The sequence below is a fragment of the Manis javanica genome, chromosome 11 (genome assembly GCF_040802235.1).
Source record: "Manis javanica isolate MJ-LG chromosome 11, MJ_LKY, whole genome shotgun sequence".
Lineage (NCBI taxonomy): Eukaryota > Metazoa > Chordata > Mammalia > Pholidota > Manidae > Manis > Manis javanica.
Window position 1 is genome coordinate 117584535 of NC_133166.1, and position 22542 is coordinate 117607076.

General features: G+C 45.4%; 1 protein-coding gene across 1 annotated transcript; it reads right to left on the reverse strand.

Annotated features, from left to right (window-relative positions):
* Positions 1-413: 413 nt before the first annotated feature.
* On the reverse strand, positions 414-10289 carry PLAAT4 (phospholipase A and acyltransferase 4). The gene is made up of 4 exons (XM_017655092.3): positions 10132-10289; positions 7516-7621; positions 5492-5760; positions 414-4203 (listed from the first exon to the last, which is right to left on the reverse strand). Exons 1-4 carry the CDS (start codon positions 10138-10140, stop codon positions 4105-4107), a joined length of 483 nt encoding a protein of 160 aa, XP_017510581.1. The 5' UTR covers positions 10141-10289; the 3' UTR covers positions 414-4104.
* Between the last annotated feature and the right edge of the window lie 12253 nt (positions 10290-22542).

Below are 22542 nucleotides of genomic sequence, written 5' to 3' on the forward strand. Positions count from 1 at the left end.
GTTGACACCCTGGATGGGACAAACAAACGACTCCATGCCAGCTCCCTCCTGCCTGGCCCACGTGTGGTCCAGGGTAAACACGTGCCCATCTACTCCCTGGTGTGGATATAAAAATAGTTTTCTCCCAGTGCACTTTCCTTTCGTCTCCACTCTGTTGATGTAACATCTCACGCTTGTTCCCAAGCTCCCCAAACCCAAGGGACACAGGCCAAAATCAAAGGGTGGTCCTTCCGAAACCTCCTCTCACATAGCAGAAGGTGATGGGGACACATGGAGTATAAACCTCCAAACAAATTACAGAGAAAGAAAGGAATGAGGAAAAATAAATACAAGAAAGCAAAACAAAAAATTCACTTCAATTAAAAATAAATAAAAGAAATTATATCCAAAAAGTAGAAGTATAGAAATAAATATGATGGAAAGACTAATTCCAGATATACTGGAAACCACGATAAATATAAATGAACTAGAGGTCTTAAAACAGTTGTTTTAAATTGAGGGTGTGTGGAAACTGTCCTAGACTGAGGGGTGTTTTGGAGACAAAACAACTAGACGTGAAAAACAGCTATAAAAGTAGTTTGGGATAATCTGGAGAATTTTAATATGGACTGAGTATTAAAAATATTAAGGAATTCTTAATTTTATTAAGTGTGATAATGGCATTAGGCTTATGTAAACACAAGACAAATTAAAAATAGGTTCAGATTAAATATGACAAAACAAGTTTTTAATCTAAGCAGTGGGTATATGGGTGATCACTGTACTATCTTCCTAGTGCTTTCTGTGTGTTAAAAAGTTTGCATAGTAAACATCTTAAAAGTATATGAAATTTTCACTTGAAAGTTTAAATAAGGTTTTTGAATCTACTTCCATAGATAATAATTTTTTTTTGAGAGGGCATCTCTCATATTGATCAAATGGTTGTTAACAACAATAAAATTCTGTATAGGGGACTCAATGCACAACATAGATGATAATTTTTAAAAGTTAAAAGAAAAAAAATGTATTAGGCAAGTACTAACTAAAAACAGGTATACTAACTAAAAGCTGGTATAAGCATATTGATATCAGAAAATGTAGGCTTCAAGGCAAAAATTATTACTAGACAGAAAGAGGATAAAAAGTATGGCATAATAAGAAATATAGTTGGTTTTTGTCTTCAGTTCCTGGGCAGAGCTCCAAAAACCCTTGGAATTTCTTAATTCCTTCCTCCTTCCTTTCTTCCTATTTTAAAAGTAATTTATTCTAATTATTGAAATTACATTTATTGAATTATAATAATTGAAGTGGTTAGCCTTGAAAATAAAATAAAATTTACTAGCAAAGACAGGTGTATTCAGGAGTAACAAAGAATTGCAACATGGGACAAGCAAGTTATGACAAAACCATAGCCAAGTTTGGAGAACAAAGGAGAAGAAGACTCTTTTATGAAGAACAGGGCTGAGTTAGGGGGTTGTTTTAAGCAAAAAGTTCATTGAAGTAAACTTGGAGTCCCATGTGTCATGGTTTCTCATTGGCTGAGTTGTGACAGTCTCTCATTGGCTGGAAAGGGCAGAAGCCTTCCTTCCTCCCGCTGGGGAACAAAGTAGCTCAAACAGCATTAACTTGTAAGGGATTAGTCTCCTCCACTGGGGTGGGAGATTTATGGAGAAGTGGCAGGTGTGAGCGTCCCCTCTGCTGGCCTCCCGACTAGTGAAGTCTCCCTTTCTTAATTTTCACAAAGTATAGTTGATAAACAATATTATATTGGTTTCAGGTAAACAACATAGTGACAATTATCTACATTATTAAACCCTCAGCATCATAAGTGTAGTTACCATCTTTCAACATACAAAGATATTACAATATTCCCTATGCTATACTCATACAAGAGTCTACTCAGGTATCCTCATCTCTGTGACTAATGTCTTTTATAACTGGAACTTTGTGCCTCTTTATCCCCTTCACCTATTTCATCCACCGATTCCCACCTTCCTCCCCCATGGCAGTCACCAGTTTCTTCTCTGTGAATATGAATCTAACTCTTAGAATTTATTGACTGCCAGGAGTGTCTTGTTATTCATAATGAGCCCCTTTTGAATTATACTTAAGTTTATGCTAATGAGGTGACTTAGGCTGGGGACCCCAGAAAGCCTTAGGATGGGGCTGGTCATCAGAAAGAACAAGTAATTAGAAAGCTGGAACTCAGCCCCACCGACTGATCTCTGGGTGGTAGAGGGGGGCTGAAGATGCTCTACAAAATTCTTAAACAAGGAGACATGATGAGCTTCTGGGTTGGTGAACACATGGAGGTGCTGGGAGGTGGGGTGCCTGAAGAAGGCATGGAAGCTCCTTGCATCCCTCTGCCCCCATACCACGCCCTGTGCATCTGTTCCACTCCTGAGTTGTATTTCTTACAATAAACCAGTAACTGTAAGTAAAGTGCCTTCCTGAGTTCTGTGAGCTGTGCTAGCAAATTATTGAATCCTAGGTGGTGTCATGGGAATCCCTGATCTAAACCCCATTGACAGAGTGTGGGTGCTTTGGGACTTGGACTTGGAAATGCCATCTGAAGGTGGGGTGGAGGGGAAGGCTTGTGGGACTGAGCCCTTACTGTGGGGTCTGTGCTAATTCCTCATAGATAGTGTCAAAATTGAACTGAATTGTTGAACACCCAGCCAGTGTCTGGAGAATCAGAGAATTGGTTGTCAGTGTTGGTAAACACTCCAAAAAGTTTCTGTTTAAGTTTTACCTCATTAGGAAGATATAATAATTCTAAATTTGTTTGCATCTAACAAAAGTCTGAAAATAGATACTGAAAATTTTGGCCTATTGCAAGGAAAAGGGGACAAATTCACCGTCATAGTGAGAGATCTAAATACACCTCTCTCAGAACCTCATAAATCAAGGAGACATAAAAGTTAGAGAAGATAGAAAATCTGAAAACTTACCAACAAGCTGGTTTAATGGACATATATAGCACAATTGTGGAATATGGATTGTTTTTGACCACACACAGAAGAATGTATGAAAAATGACCATACCCTGGGCCTTAAAACAAGTCTCAACAAATTTCAAGGAACTGGTAACATAAAGATCATATTCTCTAACCATAATGCAATAAAGTGAAAAATCAATAACAAAGAGATAGCTAGAAAAACCTTCTACCTCAGAAATTTTAGAACATGTTGTTAGATAAATTATGAGTCAAAGATGAAAAGAGTAGAAATTTGATAATATTTTGAACTGAAGGATAACAAAAATATTAGACAACAATATTTGGGACAGGCAACTAAAGGGATACTTAGAAAGAAATTTGTAGCATAAATCCTTACACTAACAAAGAAAAAAATGCAGAGTTAATCACCCAACTGAAGAAGATGGAAAACATACAGGCGGCCACCAAGTACATGCAAAGGTGGTTAGCATCACCGGCCATCAGGGAAATGCAGATCAAAGCCACAGTAAGACAACAGCTCACATCTGTTAAAATGACTAGCATCAAAGAGATGAGAAATAACAAGTGTCGTTGAGGATGTGGAGAAAAGGGAACCCTTCTGCCCTGTTGGTGGAACTGTAAACTGGTACAGCCACTATGGCTGCAGAATGGAGATGCCATAAAAAATTAAAAACAGAAATATGATATCCAGCAATTCCACTTCTGGGGGCGGGGGTTATTTATCTGAAGAAAACAAAAACACTAGTTTGAAAAGATACATGCATCCCCATGTTCACATATCATCTTAGCGACCCTCATGACATCCCTGTGAAGTGGTTCATTACCCCCACTCAGAGAGGACGAAACTGAGGCTCTGAGAGGCAAGAGCCTTTCCCAGCGTTGCACAGCTAAAGGTTGTTGGAAAGTATCCAATTAATGCTGAATTAATGTTCCTCCTTTCTGATCCAGAAATCTACAAACACCCAGGGGAAGTCCTTTCTGTAGATACATTTATTGATGGTTCAATTGGTACGCTCGGCACGTTCTTCAGCCAGTGAGGATGGGAGAGTGAGGGAGAGTTGCAGGTCACTGTAGCGCGAGGGCTGGTAGACAGCGGGCTGTGGGGGGCCGTCTCTGCTGGCCTCCACAGCTGCTTCTACCCAGGAATCTGTGGCTCCTGCAGGCTCTCACTGGTTTTGGGAGCGTTTCTTCCAAAGAGAATATCCGACGACACCCAGAATTCCGATTCCCAGGGCCACCCCTGCTCCGATCAGGACGTTTTCCACCTGAAAATGAGTAGGCCATCTTGAATCCACAGCAAGTCCAGGCAGCGTCTCCCTCCTTCCCAAGGGCCTGGGGTCTAGGCTCAGCGGCCCAACCCAGAGTCCCATCCTGGGGAGAAAGCCTGAGGTGTCCCAGGGGCCTCATTTCCTGGGAAACCGGAAGTGGAGACCAAGTCCTGGCGGCAGGCTTGTCTGGGTTTGCCCTGACAATTGGCAGGATGGGCTGATGAGTCATTTTGCTTCCGCCCCTTATTTAGCTGGGTGTTTTGGGATAACAAATTTGGAAGACTGTGAAGGGGTAGTGGAAGTTGTGCCCCAGATCCTACGTAAAAATGTCTTGGTCTCTCACATAGGTCCCGGAACCTTCTGGGTGAGGACACCTGTTCCTGACTTGGGGTGGGGAGGCAGGAGGGCTCGTGCCTGGTTTCCTAGGGCCAGAGCTCAGGGTGGGACTGGGGACTGCTCTGCGGTCCTGATTCTCCCAGAGCTACACCCCTGCAGAGGAAGGGGCTGAGGCAGCACCTGAGGGGAGCGTGGGGAGCAGAGGCCACAGCAGTGCCCTCTGGGCTCACTGTGTATGTTCAGAAGTGAAGCCTGGAAGTGCCTACCTCCAGCTCCACCACAGCCCTGAGCTCCCGACTCACACGCCCAACTGCTACCCAACATTTCCACCTGGATGGCTAACCAGCCACCTCACACGTCCCAGCAGAACGTCCAACTCTTGATTTCTGTCGCCAAACCTGGTGGTCTTGCCCTCATCCTCATCTACCCCAGGGCCTCCCACTGATGCAACCAGCTGGGCCGGAGCCCTGAAGCTATTGGGTACAGCAGTAAAGAGCGGAGAGTCTGGAGAGGGAAGCAGGGCTTTGAACCAGGTTTCTACCACTTATTTAGCTGTGTGTCTTGGGATAACAAACTTGGGAGACTGTGCAGGGGGACAGGGTGGAAGCTGTAGATCTTACACACAGCCCCAGATATTACACAAAAATGTTCTTAAGCTCTCATAAACCTTGTGCATCACTTCTGGGGCCTTTAGGACACCTGCCATGGTGCTGGGTCGGCCCCGACTCTCCCTGACAACCCACATGAGGCCCAGAGAGGAAGTGACTTGTCCAAAGACGCTTAGTGGATTAGAAGCAGATCTGAGATTTGAGTTCAGACGTCCAGTGGGTCCCCAAGAGCCCGAGTTTGCATAACAGACAATGATGCTCCCCTCTGGCTGCACAGCCACATTACCGCCACCCCTAATCCCACACCAACCAAGCAGACTTCACCCCAAAGAGGACCTTACCTGCTCGCTCTTAGCCTTGCCATATCTCAGGTCAGTGACAAAGTGCTCACAGTTTCTGTCCAGAATATTATACACCATCTCCTCACCAACCTTCTCCTTTGCAGAACAGATGATCACGTTCACAGGCTGTGGTATGTACTTTTTGTCCAAGTCATTGTTGACTCGATAATGGCAGCCCCCCACCACATCCTTCAGGAGTTCCCGTTTTACCACAGCCCTGCTGCTCAGAACAGAGAAGACGCTGGAGGAGCCAGCCCCAGGGTACTCACCTGCAATCAGAGACACTGTCACCCAATCTACAGGGGAGGGAGGGAGGGACCAAGGAGGGGCAGGACAAGAAAGAAGGGTGGGGAGAATCTACTAGTGAGCTTTGGTGCTGTCTCTTCAGAAATGTGGAGGATCTGACAAGTTCACTCTTTCTACTTAACAAGCTGTGACTACGTTTTCAAGTCAATGAATGTCATGATTTTCAATGGCGGCCATTGTGTTCCATCATATGAAGGAATATCATCTATTTGACTAATCCCCTGTTCTTGAGTATTTAGGTTACTCAAAAATTTGGCCATTAAAAGCACCGATGGTAAGGCACATCTGTTGTTTGTTCATCTTTCGGCACTTGTGAAAGAGATAAAATTTGTAGTCCCCACTGTGTTTCAGACACAAGGCTGTGCTCCTTTTCATATGTGGATTACCTAATTGTGTCTCCTTTTTTCTCTTTCTAGGTAAATATTCTCATGTCCCTTTTGCAGCTAATATTGGACCCAGAGAGACAGAATCAGACTTTTCTGTGCTGTGAGATGTCCTAGAACCAGAATGTGAGGCTGCCTCTGTCCAGCTCCAAAGGCAGGCTCCTTCCCCAGCACTGAGCTGATGTCAGGGACTCTCTCCCATAAGTATCTGCTCTCTGGGACCTGGCACAGTTCTGGGCACACAGAGAGGTCCCCAGAAGTGCTCTCAGCTCATGGATCCAAATTCCATTCTGTAGTGAGTCCAAGTTCTACCTTCCAAGGGGAGAGTGACCAATGGGCACACTAACTGAGGATGCTCGTTTCATGCTTCTTCTTAATGGCTTGTATTTGCACTCAGAATCCAGCCCCTTAAGAAAAACTCCCCACAGCCTGGAAGAGGCACAATCAGGACCACATGTCCTCACCACATGCTTTCTCCTACAAGGCCCAAGTGCCATCTGGATTAAGTGAGCTTGATTTACTATTAACCATCTATCCAGACATTTTTACAATATTTTCCAAGGTAGATGATAACTTGTAGAAAACTAGTAAGATGCAAATATATTATTCTGATCATAGTGACTGAGATCTTTTCCAGTAACAATACAAACATTTGGTAGAGAAGAGAACTCCAAAGGTTATGGTGCCGTTGCTCCGGAGGGTGTGAACCAATTTGCATCTGATTTGGCTGTCTTATTCCAGCATTTGTTTTTATTTCACTGACTAGACATACATCTGTTTCCTGCATTCTCCTTTTAGCTGGCTTTGCCAGCCTGGGGCTTCTGTTATGAATGGTTAAAGAAATCATTCATATGTACTCACTATGCATATGTACTTGTGGGAGGGTTTATTATTGTTACTATTTTAATGTGTAACATCTGTGAGAGCTGCTTCGGTTAAGGGGTATTAGGTAAATACTTTCAAGGTAATCTTGCCTGTGGAACGATATGAGTACAGAGGACATACACGGAGAACCGTTATTCTTTATGTAACATTGACCTTCAGAGGCTTTGCTGGTTTGAATCGCATGAGACTCTACACACCCAGCTCTGAGCTGGAGAGATGGGAACACAGAAGCAGCCCGGCTTCACTGCCGGAGCCCAGAGCCCTCTTTTGCTGCTTCTGTCAGGGCCTCTGGGACCCCACTGTGGTTACTCAGTGATACATGGGTGTACATTGTGCTCAAGTCCTGCTCAGCGGGAAGCCCACTCAGGTTTGCCCCGCTCAGCTCTTTCCTTCACTTGTTCTCGTTATTTTAACAGATATTTCGATCATTATATTTTCAACACTCCTTACTTGGAGGAGCCAGATGGATCACGTAACCATTTCCCACGTAGATGGCCCAGTGCTCATAGCCAATGCGGAAAATCTCAATCAGGTCTCCAGGGCTGAGTTCTTTGCACTGCAAAAAAACCCAAGATGATGTAGACAGCCTTTTGGCCAAGAGCAGAGACCCCGGCAGGGGAGCTGTAGTTCGGCTGGGGGACCTCCTTGCTCATGTTCATCCCCCTGTGAGAGCCTGGGGGAGAGGAAGAGATCCTGGCCCCTGTGGGGTCCTCAGCCTGCTGTCACTCTTATAGGTTCTCCCACAGCCAGGGTCTGGAAGCCTAGAAAAAGCACCTTGTGGAATGGGAGAGTGGAGAGTTGTCCAGTGTAAGTATATTATGCATGTGTGGGCATGTACATGCTGTTCTGTGTGCGTGCATGTGTGCATGTGGGCATGTCATGCATGCCTGTATACATGTTGCGTGTGCTGTACATGCGTGTTGTGTGTGTAGACACACACGTGCTGGGCATGCAGACCTGCATATGCAGGTGCATTCGTTACGTGCTCCTGAGTATGTTGTCCTGACAACCCTGGTTGTCCATGGCTGCATCAGGCACCCCATCCTCCTCTGACTCTGTTCCCTCCAGCCCTGGGACACCCCCACCTTGGACATGACAACCTATGAGACAGGGGCTGACAACATCCTAAAGAGACTGTGCCTAGAGGGGCTCTCCTGGGGCCATGGCTTCCAGCACTGGGAGTGGAGGACCCCTGCCCGCGCTGTTCCTGAGCCGCATCCCTCATTCGGCTCGGGGAAGGAAGCACCACCCTACTGCTCAGGTGGGGAAACTGAGGACCAGAGAGAACTGCCCAGGACCTCTCATTGGGAAGCGGCCGAGCCGGGTTTTCTCTACTGTTTCACGCATGTCCTGCTGCATCTCTGTCCTCCACCCCACCAGCTCCTGCCGGCTCCTGGCTCCTCGCTTCTCACACCCAGACACTGCAGCTTGGTAACCTGAGAACTTTTCGGTTTTCTCCTTCTCTGTGCCTGATCTCAGTGGATGACAAACCCCCTCCTGCCCCATTCCGAGCCATCCCACTGGAGGCCAGCGGGTAGCTTAGCTTTGCCTCCATCCCAGGGTGATGAACAATGCTGACCCTGGAAGTTTCTCCTGAATTCACTTCAGCACCCTCACCTTTGGCCCACAGCGTCCTGTCCCTCCCACTCCACACCCAGTCTCCCCAAGACCCACTGTGGCCATGACCTTCCTCTGGCCTCAGGGCACAGGTGCAGGGCTTTCCCAGGGGGCAGCTCGCAGGCCCCTCATGCCCCCTGCCCAGGCTGCCTGGGGGGCCTGCCCTTTCATTCACCGCAGAGCTCACCACGGCCCCTGCCGCTCTGCGCATCCGGAGCTTCTGCACCAGCCACCTTCCCCACAGCCACCCTTCCTCTTCTCCCCGGTCACCACCCCTCCTCTGAGAAGCCACCCTGAAGGCCCAGCCTGGCTCAGCTGTCACTCTCTGGGTCCCCAGGCCCCTGGCCCTCCACCTCTCCCCATGTGCCCCATGTGGGTCTCAGTGTCCTGGCCCCTCCGCACGTTGAGCTCCGTTCTGGCCGGCTCCTGGTGCTCATCCCTCCCTAGCAGGGCCTGGCTGGGAACAAGGTCAAAGGAAATACACATGGAAGAGGGCTGGAGGGTCAGCAGGGCCAGGACGGCCACCAGCCACCGCCTGCTCTCAGCCAGGGCAGGGCAAGCCCAGAGACAGTCTCACTTCAGAATCACAAGGGGATTTTTTGCTCTGAAACCAAGTATCTGTATAAGGCAAGCCCTGGGCACTGTTCATAGCAACCTGGTGACAGATAAAATGTGAGCTTGGACCCTGCCTGCATAAGGAGACAGTTTCCCTTTCCCAGGCAACAGAGCCTTGGCAAAGCCCTCCCCCAGGCCCACACTCCTCACAGAGCGGCCCCTCTGGGTGTGCAGGGCACCTTTCCAGAATCGCCCCTGTTCTGATGAACTTCCCCAGCCAGCCAGCAGGTCCTCTTCAGCTCACACCACTCAACTTGGTCTGCCCCTCCCCGGACCTGTGTGAATCTGGACCTCAGGGTGATAGGAGGGGAGGTTTCTGAGTCAGAATGCTGAAATTCAAATGCACTTCATAGGACAGGATGGATGCCATGAGGAGAGGGGAGAGAGAAAGACCAGAGGTGGGAATGCAGCCAACTCCAGGCAGCAGCCGAGGCAGACAAGGTGGGCTTCACTCCCTCGCGTAAGCCCACACCCTATCCTCTTCCCTAGTGGGTGCCCCCTGCCATAGGCCTACACCCTGTCCCCTTCCCCAGCGGGTGCCCCCTGCTGTGAACCCACACCCCGTCCTCTTCCCTATCGGAGGCAAGCACAAACCCCAGGCACCCCAGCCCCTTCAGAGGCCGAGTGGACTCTCATTCTGCCAGGAAATCTCACAGTCCTGCGGGCGAAGGACTTTGAAGCAAGTTTCCCATGAAACCATCCTAAGAAGCCTCTCCAAAGTGCTCTGAGTTAACTGTGCCCAAGGCCAGGAGCCCAGACTGAGGCCTTTACCTTTAGAGAAGGGGATGAGCCCTCAGGCAGTGGCGCCTCTGTGGGAATTTCCAGGGAACTTACCAGAGCCATGGTGATATTTGAGGTGCTCTTGAAAGTTTGCTCAAGGACCAGCTTTTATACCAAAGTTGAGAATTTCACTTTCAGTTTCCTTTTGACACTTTACAAATGGTAAAGACATTTTTTTTTAAGGGACACGAAAAATTTGCTATAAATAGAAAGGCCGATAATTAGCTACCTCAAAACATGGATTCACTGATGCTTTTAAACCACCTGGAAGCAGTCGAAGTAGGAGGGAAGCCTCATTATTTGTCTTCGCTTGAGAAGCCTGAGGTTCCTTCCAGCGAAGGCCCTGGGCAGCCGTCAGTGCTCCCCACAGGCCTGGTCACGTAACAACTACAGAGCATATTTGGTAGGAAGCCATGTAGGCCAGACAGGGTGCTGTACTCCAGGGGAAAAGTCTTTGATGGCGGCTGCCTTGGACCATGAGGGGAGCTCCTTGTCCCCTTAGGCTGCATCTGGCTGGAAAAAGTAGAACTTGACTCCAAAGGGTTTCCACAGCCTGGATGTTCAGTGTCTCTGAAACAGGAAGACAGGTAGGTAGGTGGCTCCTATTCAGCTCAGCAGCTTGGCAAGGCCCCCTGGGACGCAGGCTTTTCCACGGTGCCGGTCCTGTGTCTGGAAATGATTGCGTGTCTCCTATCTCTGCAGTGGCTTCTGGCGGCACACTCTTGCCTGGAAATGTCCAAAAGCAGTGAGGAAATATGTTGCTCCTTGCTTGCCTCTTTTATCCAGGAGCAAAATTTTTCCCATAATCCTGGCTGTCTTGCTTCCACCTTTCATGGCCCCATACTGGGTCACATTTTCACTCTCAAGCCAAGCATGGGCAGCTGCCCTGGCAGGCCCAGACCACTCACATATATCAGCTGGACCTGTGGGGCTTCTGCTGCCCAGCCAGCAGCACAGCAAAGGGAGCCTGGGAGATGGGGAGTGACGGTGGCGTGTGGGGGGTAGGGAGGGATGGCTACTGGTTAGGCGACCACTGCCAGGTGCATTCTCCTCCTTCCCACCCAAACAACTCCAGAGAGGCTGCGACCAGTTCAAATAATCAGACTGCTTCCTAATAGAATCTGACGGGCTCCCTGGAGACTGGAAGACAAGCAGCAGGCTTGTGGGCAGAGCTTTCCGTGGTGTCCGGGTTCCCTTGACTAGACAGAACTCCAGCCACAGCGGCCCAATGTCCAGCGGCTCCTCTGGCCTCGGCGCCAGGTCTGGCACCGCAGGTTCTGTTTCTAAGCGAGCTGTGTCTCTGAAAGGAGTATGAGTCGCTGACCATTCACCTCCATGCATAAAGGTCATGTTCAAAATACAAAAAAAAATTAAAAATTGAGAAAGCAAGCTGCGAGGACTTCCTCTTCCAGGTGGTGTCACTTTGGGCTATTGGCTCCCCTCTCCTCATCTCAGTGACCCCCCCTTTGGGAGGGAGAGTTTCATCCCCGTCAGCCAAGGGGCTCTGAGTCTGCAGACCAGGAGCTCCAGGAAGGGTGGTGTCCCTGGTCACTGCTGCCCGGCTGGAGCCGCCTCTGCCACTGGACTGCAGTCTCGGAGGCCCGTCTTCAGGTTTCACGTGGTCAGCCAGACTCTTCAGCTGGGATTGGCCTCTCCCCTGACCGCTCCTCTTGTGCTTCCACGCCTGGACGCTACTCTCGCCACACTCTCCCTGTTTCCTTCCTTCCTCAAGGGCTCTGCTGTCAGCTCTGACCAGCGCTTGAGCAGTTCTTGGCATTGATATGCCCTGAATACTGGTCAGTGACATCTGGGACTTACTCCACATCTTTGTCCCACAGACATTTCTAGGCTCCCCCCTCAGGCTAGCCAGCAACGGGTAGAACATCTGTGCCAACCTGAGGAGCTGGGAGGACGAGGCTTCTGGTAGTCCGGTCATTGTGGTTGGGCTGTTGTGGGGTCGAACTCTGAGATGACCAACTCATGAATACCCAGGATTCAGTGGGGCCTCACTTGGTTCCTTCAGTCCCAAGGTATTGACTGAACTCCTGCCATGTGCCAGACTGTTGTAGACACCCGGGGACCCACCAGTGAGCGAGACTGCTAAAAAAATGGTGTCATTGTGGGTCCTACCTCCTTGTTGAGGAAACAGGTGAAAGTTTAGTAAGATAGGTGTCATAGTAGATAGCCAAATGCTGAGAAGAGCACAGAAGGCAAGGGGGAATGGGGAGGTGCAATTTTGTACAGTGTGGTTGGGGACAGTGTCACTGAGCTGGTGACTTTTGAGTAATGAACTCAAGGAGGTGGTGAGTTAGCCTTTCACATATACCTAGAAAGCATTTCCCAGGCAGAGAAGCAGCCATTGCAAAGGCCCTGTGACTACATGTTCTGCCAGGGTATCTGGAGCCAGGGAACAAGTCGTAGATGAGAGCTGAGAGGTAACAATCTACCTGGGGCCATGTGGCTGTTGTAAGGGTGTTGATTTTTACTCTGAACTAGATGGGAGCCACTGGAGGGTTGAAGCACAGCAGGGCTGCGATCTGATTTAACATGGTTTTCATATTAAAACCATGGTGGAGGTCAGGGTGGAAGCAGGAAGCAGTGCTCAGTATTCCAGGCAAAGGAGTGGCAAGAAATGATTCAATTCTTGATATGTTTTGAAGGTAGAGTGTATTAGTTTGCTAGGGCTGCTGTAACAAATACCACAGACTAGGTGACTTAAACAAGAGAATTTTATATTCTCTGGAGGTTAGAAGTCCAAGATCAAGGGTTGGTTTCTTCAGGCACTTGTCTCCTTGGCTCGTACATGGCCTCTTTCTCATTGGCTCTCCACAAGGTCTTACCTTTGTATGTGTCTGTGTCCTAATCTCTTTTTTAAGGACACCAGTCAGATTAGTACCCATCCATACAACCTCATTTTAAGTTAATCACCTCTTAAAAGGCCTATCTCCACATACAGTCACATTCTGAGGTATGAGGGGCTAAGACTTCAACATAGGAATTTTGGGAGGCGGCAATTCAGCCCATAACATTTAATATCTGGCACAGCACTATAAGCCAGGTTTGTCTTGCCCTTTCCCTGTCCGTTACCCTGGAGCCAGTCATTTCTCCAAGGACCCTGGATAATGGTATGTACAAAATAAAATCAGATCATTTAAGAAACTTTTAATTAAGTTCTGTATCTTGGAGCCAAAAGTATTCTGATGAGAACATTGAGCATTTCTGTCCACACCCCAGGGTCCAGACTTTCTCGGGGGATGTACCTCTTCCCCTACTGCCAAACATATGCTGGCTTTGCTGTTACATAGCGGATAGAGGGAGGGGGCACTCTTCTGGAGGCGGCTGTGGGAGCACAGCCGTAAGGGCCCCTTAATTTTTGTCTCTCAGGGGCTCAGCTCCTGCACATGGGTGTCCTGAGGCTGCAGGGAGGATCCGAGGAAGGGAATCCTCGTGTCACGTGGCCCTGCACACCGTGGGTGGGAGGAACATGACAGGGCCCTGAGGGTCAGTCTGGAAAGACGGAGGGGGTATGCAGCTAACTCCTAGTTGTCCTAGGTATGCCCGGTGCCCTGGCACATTGCAAGTTCTTGCCCATGAGGCACCGGTGTCCCCATGCACGGAGACAGAAAACAACCCACACACTCAACTGAGCACACACACACAATACACTCCCCACCTCAACCTGAGTAACCCCTTCTCTTCCACATCTCTCAGAGGGCATTTCCCTGCGCTCCAGTGCCTCACACCCCCACAAAGGGCAGCCCCCTCATGAGTGTGACAGCAAAGCTGGGGCACCCTACATATGACAGGAGCTCACTCCTCGCTGGATTCATCCCAGGAAAACCAGAGCTGGTTGGGGAAGTGGCCTCTTAATTATACGGACTGGCTTGTCTATCAAAGACAGTCCCAGGGCCTGGAGACCTGATTGCAGTTCTTACCCTGGCTATGATCACTGGAGGACGGTCATTAGTTCATGTGGCTTCTCCAGGTAGGGACATATTTTTCTACTTGAATGTCAGCCTGAGTTTAGAAGTATGAATTTCTGGTGATCTAACATCAGTATTTTGTTCCGATGAACCGATTAACTTGTCCTTGTGGAAATAAAATAATATAGACCTTTCTCCACTGTAGACTGGAACTTGTCCTGTATCAGTTGAGTTGCATTTTTGGTTAACTGTCTCATGTGTCTCAAATGTGCCAGGTGACAGGATGTAAGAGAAATGTCAGAAACAGAATCTCTTTTATAAATGATCCACATCTTTTCAGCCTGGTAACAGGAAGAGCTGGGCTCTTGGAGCTTGGGAGCCTAGTTCCAAATTCTGACTGCACAGCTGCTCAGCAGAGACCTTGAAATGTCTGTTAATTTCTTTGAGGCTCAGTGGATAGGTTGACAAAACACTGTGTCCACTATCAGAGAGGAGGGAGGATTTGTAACAGATAGTAACAAGGTCCTCTTACTTTCTATAAGTAGTTCAGTTGGTTCCATAGATGGTTTTCTTAGCCTTCTTGTTTTCTGCAGATTCAAACAACATAATATAACCCATGCAGTGGTTGCAGGAGGGCATTAAATAACTTGAATGACAGATACTGTGCATTCACTTAGCACCCTTTTCAATCAAGGGTTACAAGAAAGATTTCAATATTATATTTCATTTCCTAGACCCCCTTGAAGTTAAGGCTAGTCTGAATGTCCAAACTTTGCTGGCAAAAAAAAAAAAAGCCTATTGGAACCTTGATTTTGTGAGATCAGACTGGCGGGCAAGAATTTGGCAGAGACACACAATTCTTCTGTGCCATTTTCTGGGATGGATTCATTTCATTTCAACTTCTCAATTCATTATTGGCAATATTTGGTTGGTTGTCAAATGTGAGAAAACTCCTATCAAGTTTCTTTTATATATGAGCTGTAAGATTTGGAAGAATTTTCTGTAGACTAGCTTCTGACTCTGTTCATTTCAAACCTCGTTTCTTCTCCACTGTTCTTATGTTCCCAATGTCAAATACTGTAAAAGACCTTTGTGTTTTATTTTATACACTTTCGTCTTGATGTCAGAACATTGGGTGAGTCAGCACAGTGGACAGTGGGAGTAGGCAGGAAGCCATCCCTCCACCAGGACAGCTATCTACAGGTGGTGGTGACTGTGAGTCATACAGTCATAGCCCACAAACAGGGATAATAATACTCACCTTTTAAGCTGATGGAGGCAACTAAGTGAGATAATAAATAAAAAGGCAACCAGCATGAATGCCTGGCAGATAGGACCAAATACTTAGAAAATAATGTTCTCTGTCTTAATCAGACAAGGCACAAAGTTATTCACAACATTATTTTAATAATAATGAAAATGTTGGATTCCCCTGAGGAAGGCGCCGCCCCAAATCACTCACCAAAGACGTTTCTTGATGCAACAAGCAAGAGGAATTTATTCAGAAGCCAACTAGCTGGGGTCCAAGTCAGCCCGATGCAGCGGGTCTCAACGAGGACCCCAAGCACTTCTAACTAAGGGGTTATATAGGATTTCCGAGGCATTCAGCTCTAAAGGATTACCATGGTTACAGATTAGATAACAATTCTACAAAGGCAGTAATTTTTCAAACCTATGATTTCTGGGTTGGTGCCACATCCTGGGGGTGTAGCAAGATAGGATCATTCTCTTACTGCTAGGGTGATTTAGCAAGGTGGGGTCGGCATTTATGATTAACTAACCGAGAGGTTAGCGCTGCCAGCTGTCATTTCCCAGAGGAGTTACCTGGTTTCAGTTGTTCCCTCTGAGTCATATATCAGAATGGCTTTTTGGGCTTCAAGATGGCCACTCTTAGGCTAACTTATTTCTCAGGGAGGTTGGGGTCCTACAAAAACTTGGAAAAACCTAAATGCTCAATAATTTCCAACTGGCCAACTAAATTCTAGTTCACCCAGACAGGACTGGCTAGAGCTCTGTGACACATTCTGAAGGTGCCTGCACACCTCTGTGCAGGTTGACATGCACATCCACTCAGAAGCACAAGGACACAGACACAACGGTAAGCAAAACACACACTCTTAACACGTGCTCAGCCTGGGGACACAGTGGGTCCCACATCCTGGGTCAACTCTCAGGCCCAAGGGGATCTTTTCCAATCTCAGCACTGTCAGGGACAGGGACAGTGGGAGGGGATCTCCTCTGTCAGGGCTCTCTTTCTTGTTGATTGAGCTATAGATGTGCCCCAGCCGGGGCATCCGGCATTTCCAAGGAGGATTCAGATTTATCTATATCCTGTAGATACCCCAGCAGTTAACCTCGCTGTAACTTAGTTCCTGCTTAAGCTGAATCTATACCCGAAACCAATCTAAGAGAAAAGAACAAAAGGTGCTGCGTCTTGGAATCTGGTGTGAGTCATGAGTGGCGTGACAAGGACCGCATACAGTGATCCTTTCTGAGGCAAACCCAGATAAGGAACACATCTTGAGACTCACGTGGCCGGATGACTTGACAAGACGTAAGAGAAACTTTAAGGGGATTAGTTTGCAATTGTTTAGCCTGGTAAAAAAATTCATCCTATGATCCTGTCTTTCTCTTGCTGTAACTTAATAAAAGCGCAGGGGAGCGCTGACTTGGTGCTCAGTCTCCAGAGGCAGTCCAAGCCCTCTGCATTAAACGTCATTCTGACTTGGTTTCTCATTTTTGCGGTCCCCGACTGCAACAATATCCATTTATTCCCATAAAAGACACTATAACAAAACAAAATTCCAGAAATATGATTGAAATTCTATGTTCTGACAAAGAGCACTGGGTCATCCATGTGGAAATGAAAACATGGTGTTCCTTATTCACATAGGCAAAATACACTCAATAATGTATCATTCCAAATGTCCAGCATACAATAAAAACTAAAGACATGAAGAAGCAGAGATAGAGGACCATTAACCAGGAGGTAGACTGGCAACTAGAAACAGACTCAGAAACAGTGGAGACGATGGAGTTAACAGGCAAGGAACTTAAGGGAGCCACTGTAAATATGTTTGAATATTTAAAGTTGAACATGAATGTTATGTGAAATGTCTCATTTGAAAAATGGAAATTCTGAAAAGGTACAAAATGGAAATTTAAAAACTGAAAAATACAATACCTTAAATGAAAATTTTACTGGATAATAAGATCAGATTAAATGCAGAAGAAAAGATAAGTGACCTCAAAGACAAGTCAATGTAAAATACTAAAATTAAAGCCCAGAGAGATTAAATTTTTAAAAATGAGTGCACCTTGGTGATTTGTGAGACAATAAATATCAAGTACCTCAACATGTAATGAGATTCCCAGGAGAGGAGAAAGAGACTGGTACAGAAAAAGTGTTTGAAGAAGCATGGTCAATAGGGATGACAAACCAGACCACGGCCTACAGCAGACCCTCAGTTCTGCAAAGGGGGGATATTAAAACCATCTGGGAAGCACTTCTCACTTGATCTGCTTTATGTCCCCACAGGTGAGACCCCTTTGGTGAGATGCCCCATTTTCTAGGGTTCTGCTCATGCTGGGCAAAGGGGTGTTAGCAACATCAGTGGGGCCAATGTATTATGTCTCACATTACGAGGAAGAGCCACTGTTGATAGAGTCCAAACTCAGTATGAGGCATTTCAAATAATTTGGATTATAAATTCTCACAACTACCCTGCTAGGTTGATGTCATTTCCCATACCTTTCCATATGAATGCACTGAATTTGCCCAACCCATGGAATCTAATTTCAAAGAGGTGTCAGGATTTGAACTCAGGTCGGTTTCCCCTCCTGGGAGAGCCCTGTCTGCTTTGGGAGCCACAGCCGCAGCAGTGTCGGTGGAGAGCCCTGAGCACGTGCCCTGACCCAGAGGCAGGAAGAGCTGGTCTGGCTGCCAGTCCGTGGAGCTGTGTGTGCTGCCTGTCCATCAGCCATGCGTCCTCCTTCTGTACTGTCTACATCACAGGATTCCTACAAGAAGGCGATGCATGGTAAAGTACTAGAAAACAGTGCAGCTAAAATGTGAGCCTCTGTTACGGTGTGTCGCCCCCACATTGGGGGTGATCGAGCAATAACTTACCACCCTTGTTCTACAGCAGAGGGAACTGAGACTCGGAGAGGTCGTGTGGTTTACTTAAGGCTCAGGAACATGGATCCTGCCACTCTGAGGCCGGCACATTCTCCCCTCTCCCTTCTGGGGTCTTGGCTCCCTAATTTGGGGTGTCCTCACTTCTCTGGCATTGCTACCTCATCCTACCCTCTACCCCCAACCCAGTCATAGCCTGGGTCCATCCCTCAGGCCTTGTTCTCATCTGGCTGTTAACTAATTGTTACCAAGAACTGCTCTGGCCAAGGCATGAGGCATTTCCTTCCCCAGGACAGTCTCACATACAAAAGGATATGGAGGTTGCCAGAGACTTCAAGGGCTGAAACAGTCATTCTCAATCCTAGATGCATGTCAGAATCTCCTGGGAGCTTTTAAAATATACCAAGGCACAGGCCCTGCTCCCAGACACACAGAGTTCACTGGCCTGGCGTGGGGAGCAGGCACTGTCATGTTGTAAGAACTCCCCAGATGCCTGCCATGTGCAGTCAGGGAGTGGCTGTGATACGCAGTGGCTGATCTTACTTTGAAGATATTTGTGCCATGGTCCCGGAGATTGCTTTGGACTGTACTTCCACTTAAACTTTGCTTTTAATATAGTGTTGCTAATATTTCAGCAAGAAAATCAAGTTTCCTTCTCTAATCATCTTATAAAAACATTGAACTAGCTGGGTGATTATCATTTTCTTACTTCCCACTAACTAGTGTTTTCATTTTTAAGTTGGGTTTACTGAGGTATAACTTACATACAGCAAATTCCCAATTTTTATGTATGAGTTTGGGCAAACATATCTAATCATGTGAACACCATCGTAATCAATATAGAGAATATTTCATCACCCCCAAAGTTCCCTTATGTCCCTTGCAGTCAACTCCTCCTCCTTCAGACTACCGGTGCTCTGATTTCTGTCCCCTGTAGTTTGTCTTTTCCAGTGTCACATGAATGGAATCAACCAGATGTCAGCTTTTGGGTCTGGATTCTTTCATTGAATATAAATATATAATTAAAAATTATTACTCATCCATATTTCATGAATCAGTCGTGTACTGATTTCCACTGGGCAGTATTCCATTATCTGGATGTGCTGTCATTTGTTTCTATCTATTCACTTACTGGTAGACATTTGGATTATTTCCAGTTTTTGGTTTACCATAAATAAAGTTGCTACAAACATTCAAATACAGGTCTTTGTGTGGACTTATTTCTTAATTTCACTTGGGTAAATTAGGAGTGGGATTACTCGACATATGGTAAGTGGTATGTTTAGCTGGTAAGAAACTGCGAGACTACCAGCCTGTCTGTCAAAACAAATCTATCTTGCAGACTGTTCTTCAGGCTCAGTTCAGGGCTCCCCCTACCCACCCTCCTGCTCCTGCTTCAGCTGCTCTTCCCTCCTCCTGCCTCCACTCACTCCGGGCGAGTATCTGCCCACTCTTTCTCGCCACCCCACTTCCACCCCCCTCATACGCTCACTAACCTCCACTGACTGTACGACTCAGCAGCCCCACTCACGGGGTGACCCAAGTGTACAAAACACATCTTCAAATGAAGGAAAACTAAGAGAGTCCATAGTCAGCATCTGCGCTAAAAGAATTGCTAAAGGGAATCCTTCAGAAAAAAAGAGAAATGATGCCAGAGGGAAACTTAGGACATCAGGAATGGAGAACAACAGAAATGAAAAATATCTAAGTAAACACAATAGATCAGTGGTTTTCAACTGAGGGCAATTTTGTCCCCCAAGGGACTTCTGGCAATGTTTGGAGATCATTTTTATTTGGGTGCGGGGGTGGTTGCTACTGGCATTTAGTAGGTGGAGGAGAGCGCCGCTGATCATTCTACAAAGCGCGGGGTGCCTACCCAGGTATCTGGCTTCAAATGTGCTGAGTTTGAGAAACTGTAAAACAGACGAGTCTCCTTTTGAATTCTTAAAAACATATTTGTTGGTCAAAGCAAAAATGACAGCCTTGCAGGTTTAATATAAGGAAGGGAAGGTAAAGAAAATATATGGTGATAAAGTTTCTATAGTCGACTTCAAGTGGTAAAATATCGATTCTAAGTACACTGTTAAATGTCAAGTATGTATCAAAATGTCGGATCATTTTGCAAGGTTTTCAAATATTGGATCATTATGTTGTACACCTGAAACTAGTATCATGTTATAGGTCAGTTATATCTCAATAAAAAAACTTCTTAAATATGTAGACAAAGCCTAGAGACAACACAAAAATATTATGCAGAGAGATATAGTAAAAAATGAATAGGTTAATTAAAATTGAATGTTAATAATGTTCAAATAATCTAAAAGAAGGCAGGAAAGGGAAAACAGAGGGTGAAAAAACAAGGAACCAACCAAAAACAAGTAATAAAATGGTACACCTAAATCCAAACATATCAATGTAAATAGTCTAAACACACTAATTAAAAGAAAAAGCTTGTCAGAATGGATTTTAAAAAACAACAAACACAAAAACTAAAACCATAACCCAACTGTATGCTATATACAAGAAACTCATTTCAATACAAGGATACAGATAGGTTAAATCTAAAAAAAAAAAAAAGTGCAAAAAGATTTAAAAAATCTTTTAAAGAAATTTAAAGAAATGAATCAAAGAAAGCTGGAGTGGCTATATTAATATCAGACAAAGTAGGATATTTTCAGAGAAAGGGAATAACTAGGGACTTTACAGAATGACAAAAAAGTCAGTTCATCAAGAAGACATATGTGTTGGGGATCCCCAAGACCCACCCCCAGGTATAGCAATCCCTAGAGAGACTCACAGGACTTAACATAGAGTCATACTCACAGCCAAGACTTATTATAATAACAAGCAAAAACAATAAAGAGAAGGGTGCATGGGGCAGGAAACCATGGCCAGGGGCAAGCTTCCAAGAATTCTGTCTAGTAGATTCACATAGGATGCGCTTAATTCCTCCACTGAGTTGTGACAACATGTGTGAAATGTCTACCAGGGAAGCTCTCCTGAGCCTAGAAGTTCTGAGTTCTTATCAAGGGTGAGTCATGTAGGCATCCTCTGCCTAACATGTACCAAAATTCTAAACTCCCAGAAGGAAAGCAGGTATGCAGCATAAAGTACATTTTTGCACAATCAGTTTGGACACAGTAAGCCACTCTTAATATTTAGGGAATATTTTATATCAGTACAGGGAACTGTTTACAGTTAAGTTCCCAAACACTAGCCAAGAACCAATCTTGCAAGCAGGCCTTTCTAAGAATAGCTGTCTCAGAGCTGGTATGATAATTTTTTTCTGTACAATATAATAATCCTAAATGTATATGCACCCAAAAACAGACCTTCAAAATAAGTGAAGCAAAATCAGACAGAACTGAAAGGAGAAATAGACAAAAATACAATTTTTTTTCTTTGTAAAGCTGGAGACTTGAACATTCCTCTAAGAATAATTGATAGGACCCATAGGCAGAAAATCAGTAAGGGCGCTGAAGAACTGAACACCATCAACAAATTGGGTCTGGTTGACACTTTTTGAACACTCAGTCCAACATCAGAATACACTTTCTTTTCAAGTACCCACGGAACATTTACTAAGAAAATTTATATCCTGGATCATAAGACTATCTTAAAAACTTTTAAACAATTGAAATAATACAAAGTATGGTCTGTGATCATAATGGAGTTAAACTGCAACTCAATAATAGAAAAATAACAGAATGAAATCTAACACTTGGAATTAAATAACACACTTTAATATAACCCATGGGTCAAAGAGGAAGTTTCAATGGCTATTAACAAATATTTTTAAACAAACAAAAATTAAAATACAAAATATCAAAATGTGTAGGTTATAGCTAAATGCTGAGAAGAAATTTATTGTATTAAATGCTTATGTTAGAAAAGAAGAAAAGTTTAAAATAAGTACTCTGAACTTCCATCTGAAGAGAATAGGGGAAAACAGAGCAAAATAAACCAAAAGCAAGCAGAAGGAAGGAAATAATAAAGATAAGAACAAAAACCAATTAAATTAAACAGAACAAAATAGAGTAAATCAATAAGGTCAAAGCTTTTTCTTTGAAAAGATCAACAAAATTGATAAAACTTCAGGGAGATTGACAAGGAAAAAAAGGAAAAAAATAAAACTTAGCAATATTAGAAATGAAAGAGAGGCTTTCATTAAAGACCCACAATTATTAAAATGATAATAAAACAATACAATACATTCTACATACATACATTTGATGACTTAGATTAAATGGACCAATTTCTTAAAAGACACAAACTACCAAAAACTCACCCAAGATGAAACAAACTATTTCATATGTCCTAGTAAAGGAATTGAATTTGTAATTAAGAATCTTCCAAATGGAAATATCCAGGTCTAGATGGCTTCCCTGGTAAATCTTATGAAACATT

Excerpts from the sequence above, each read along its gene's own strand:
- PLAAT4 (XM_017655092.3), bottom strand. Across the intron at positions 5,761-7,515 it reads GATCCATCTGGCTCCTCCAA|GTGAGTACCCTGGGGCTGGC; the intron begins GTAAGGAGTGTT and ends CTCTGATTGCAG. Across the intron at positions 4,204-5,491 it reads GCAAGGCTAAGAGCGAGCAG|GTGGAAAACGTCCTGATCGG; the intron begins GTAAGGTCCTCT and ends ACTCATTTTCAG.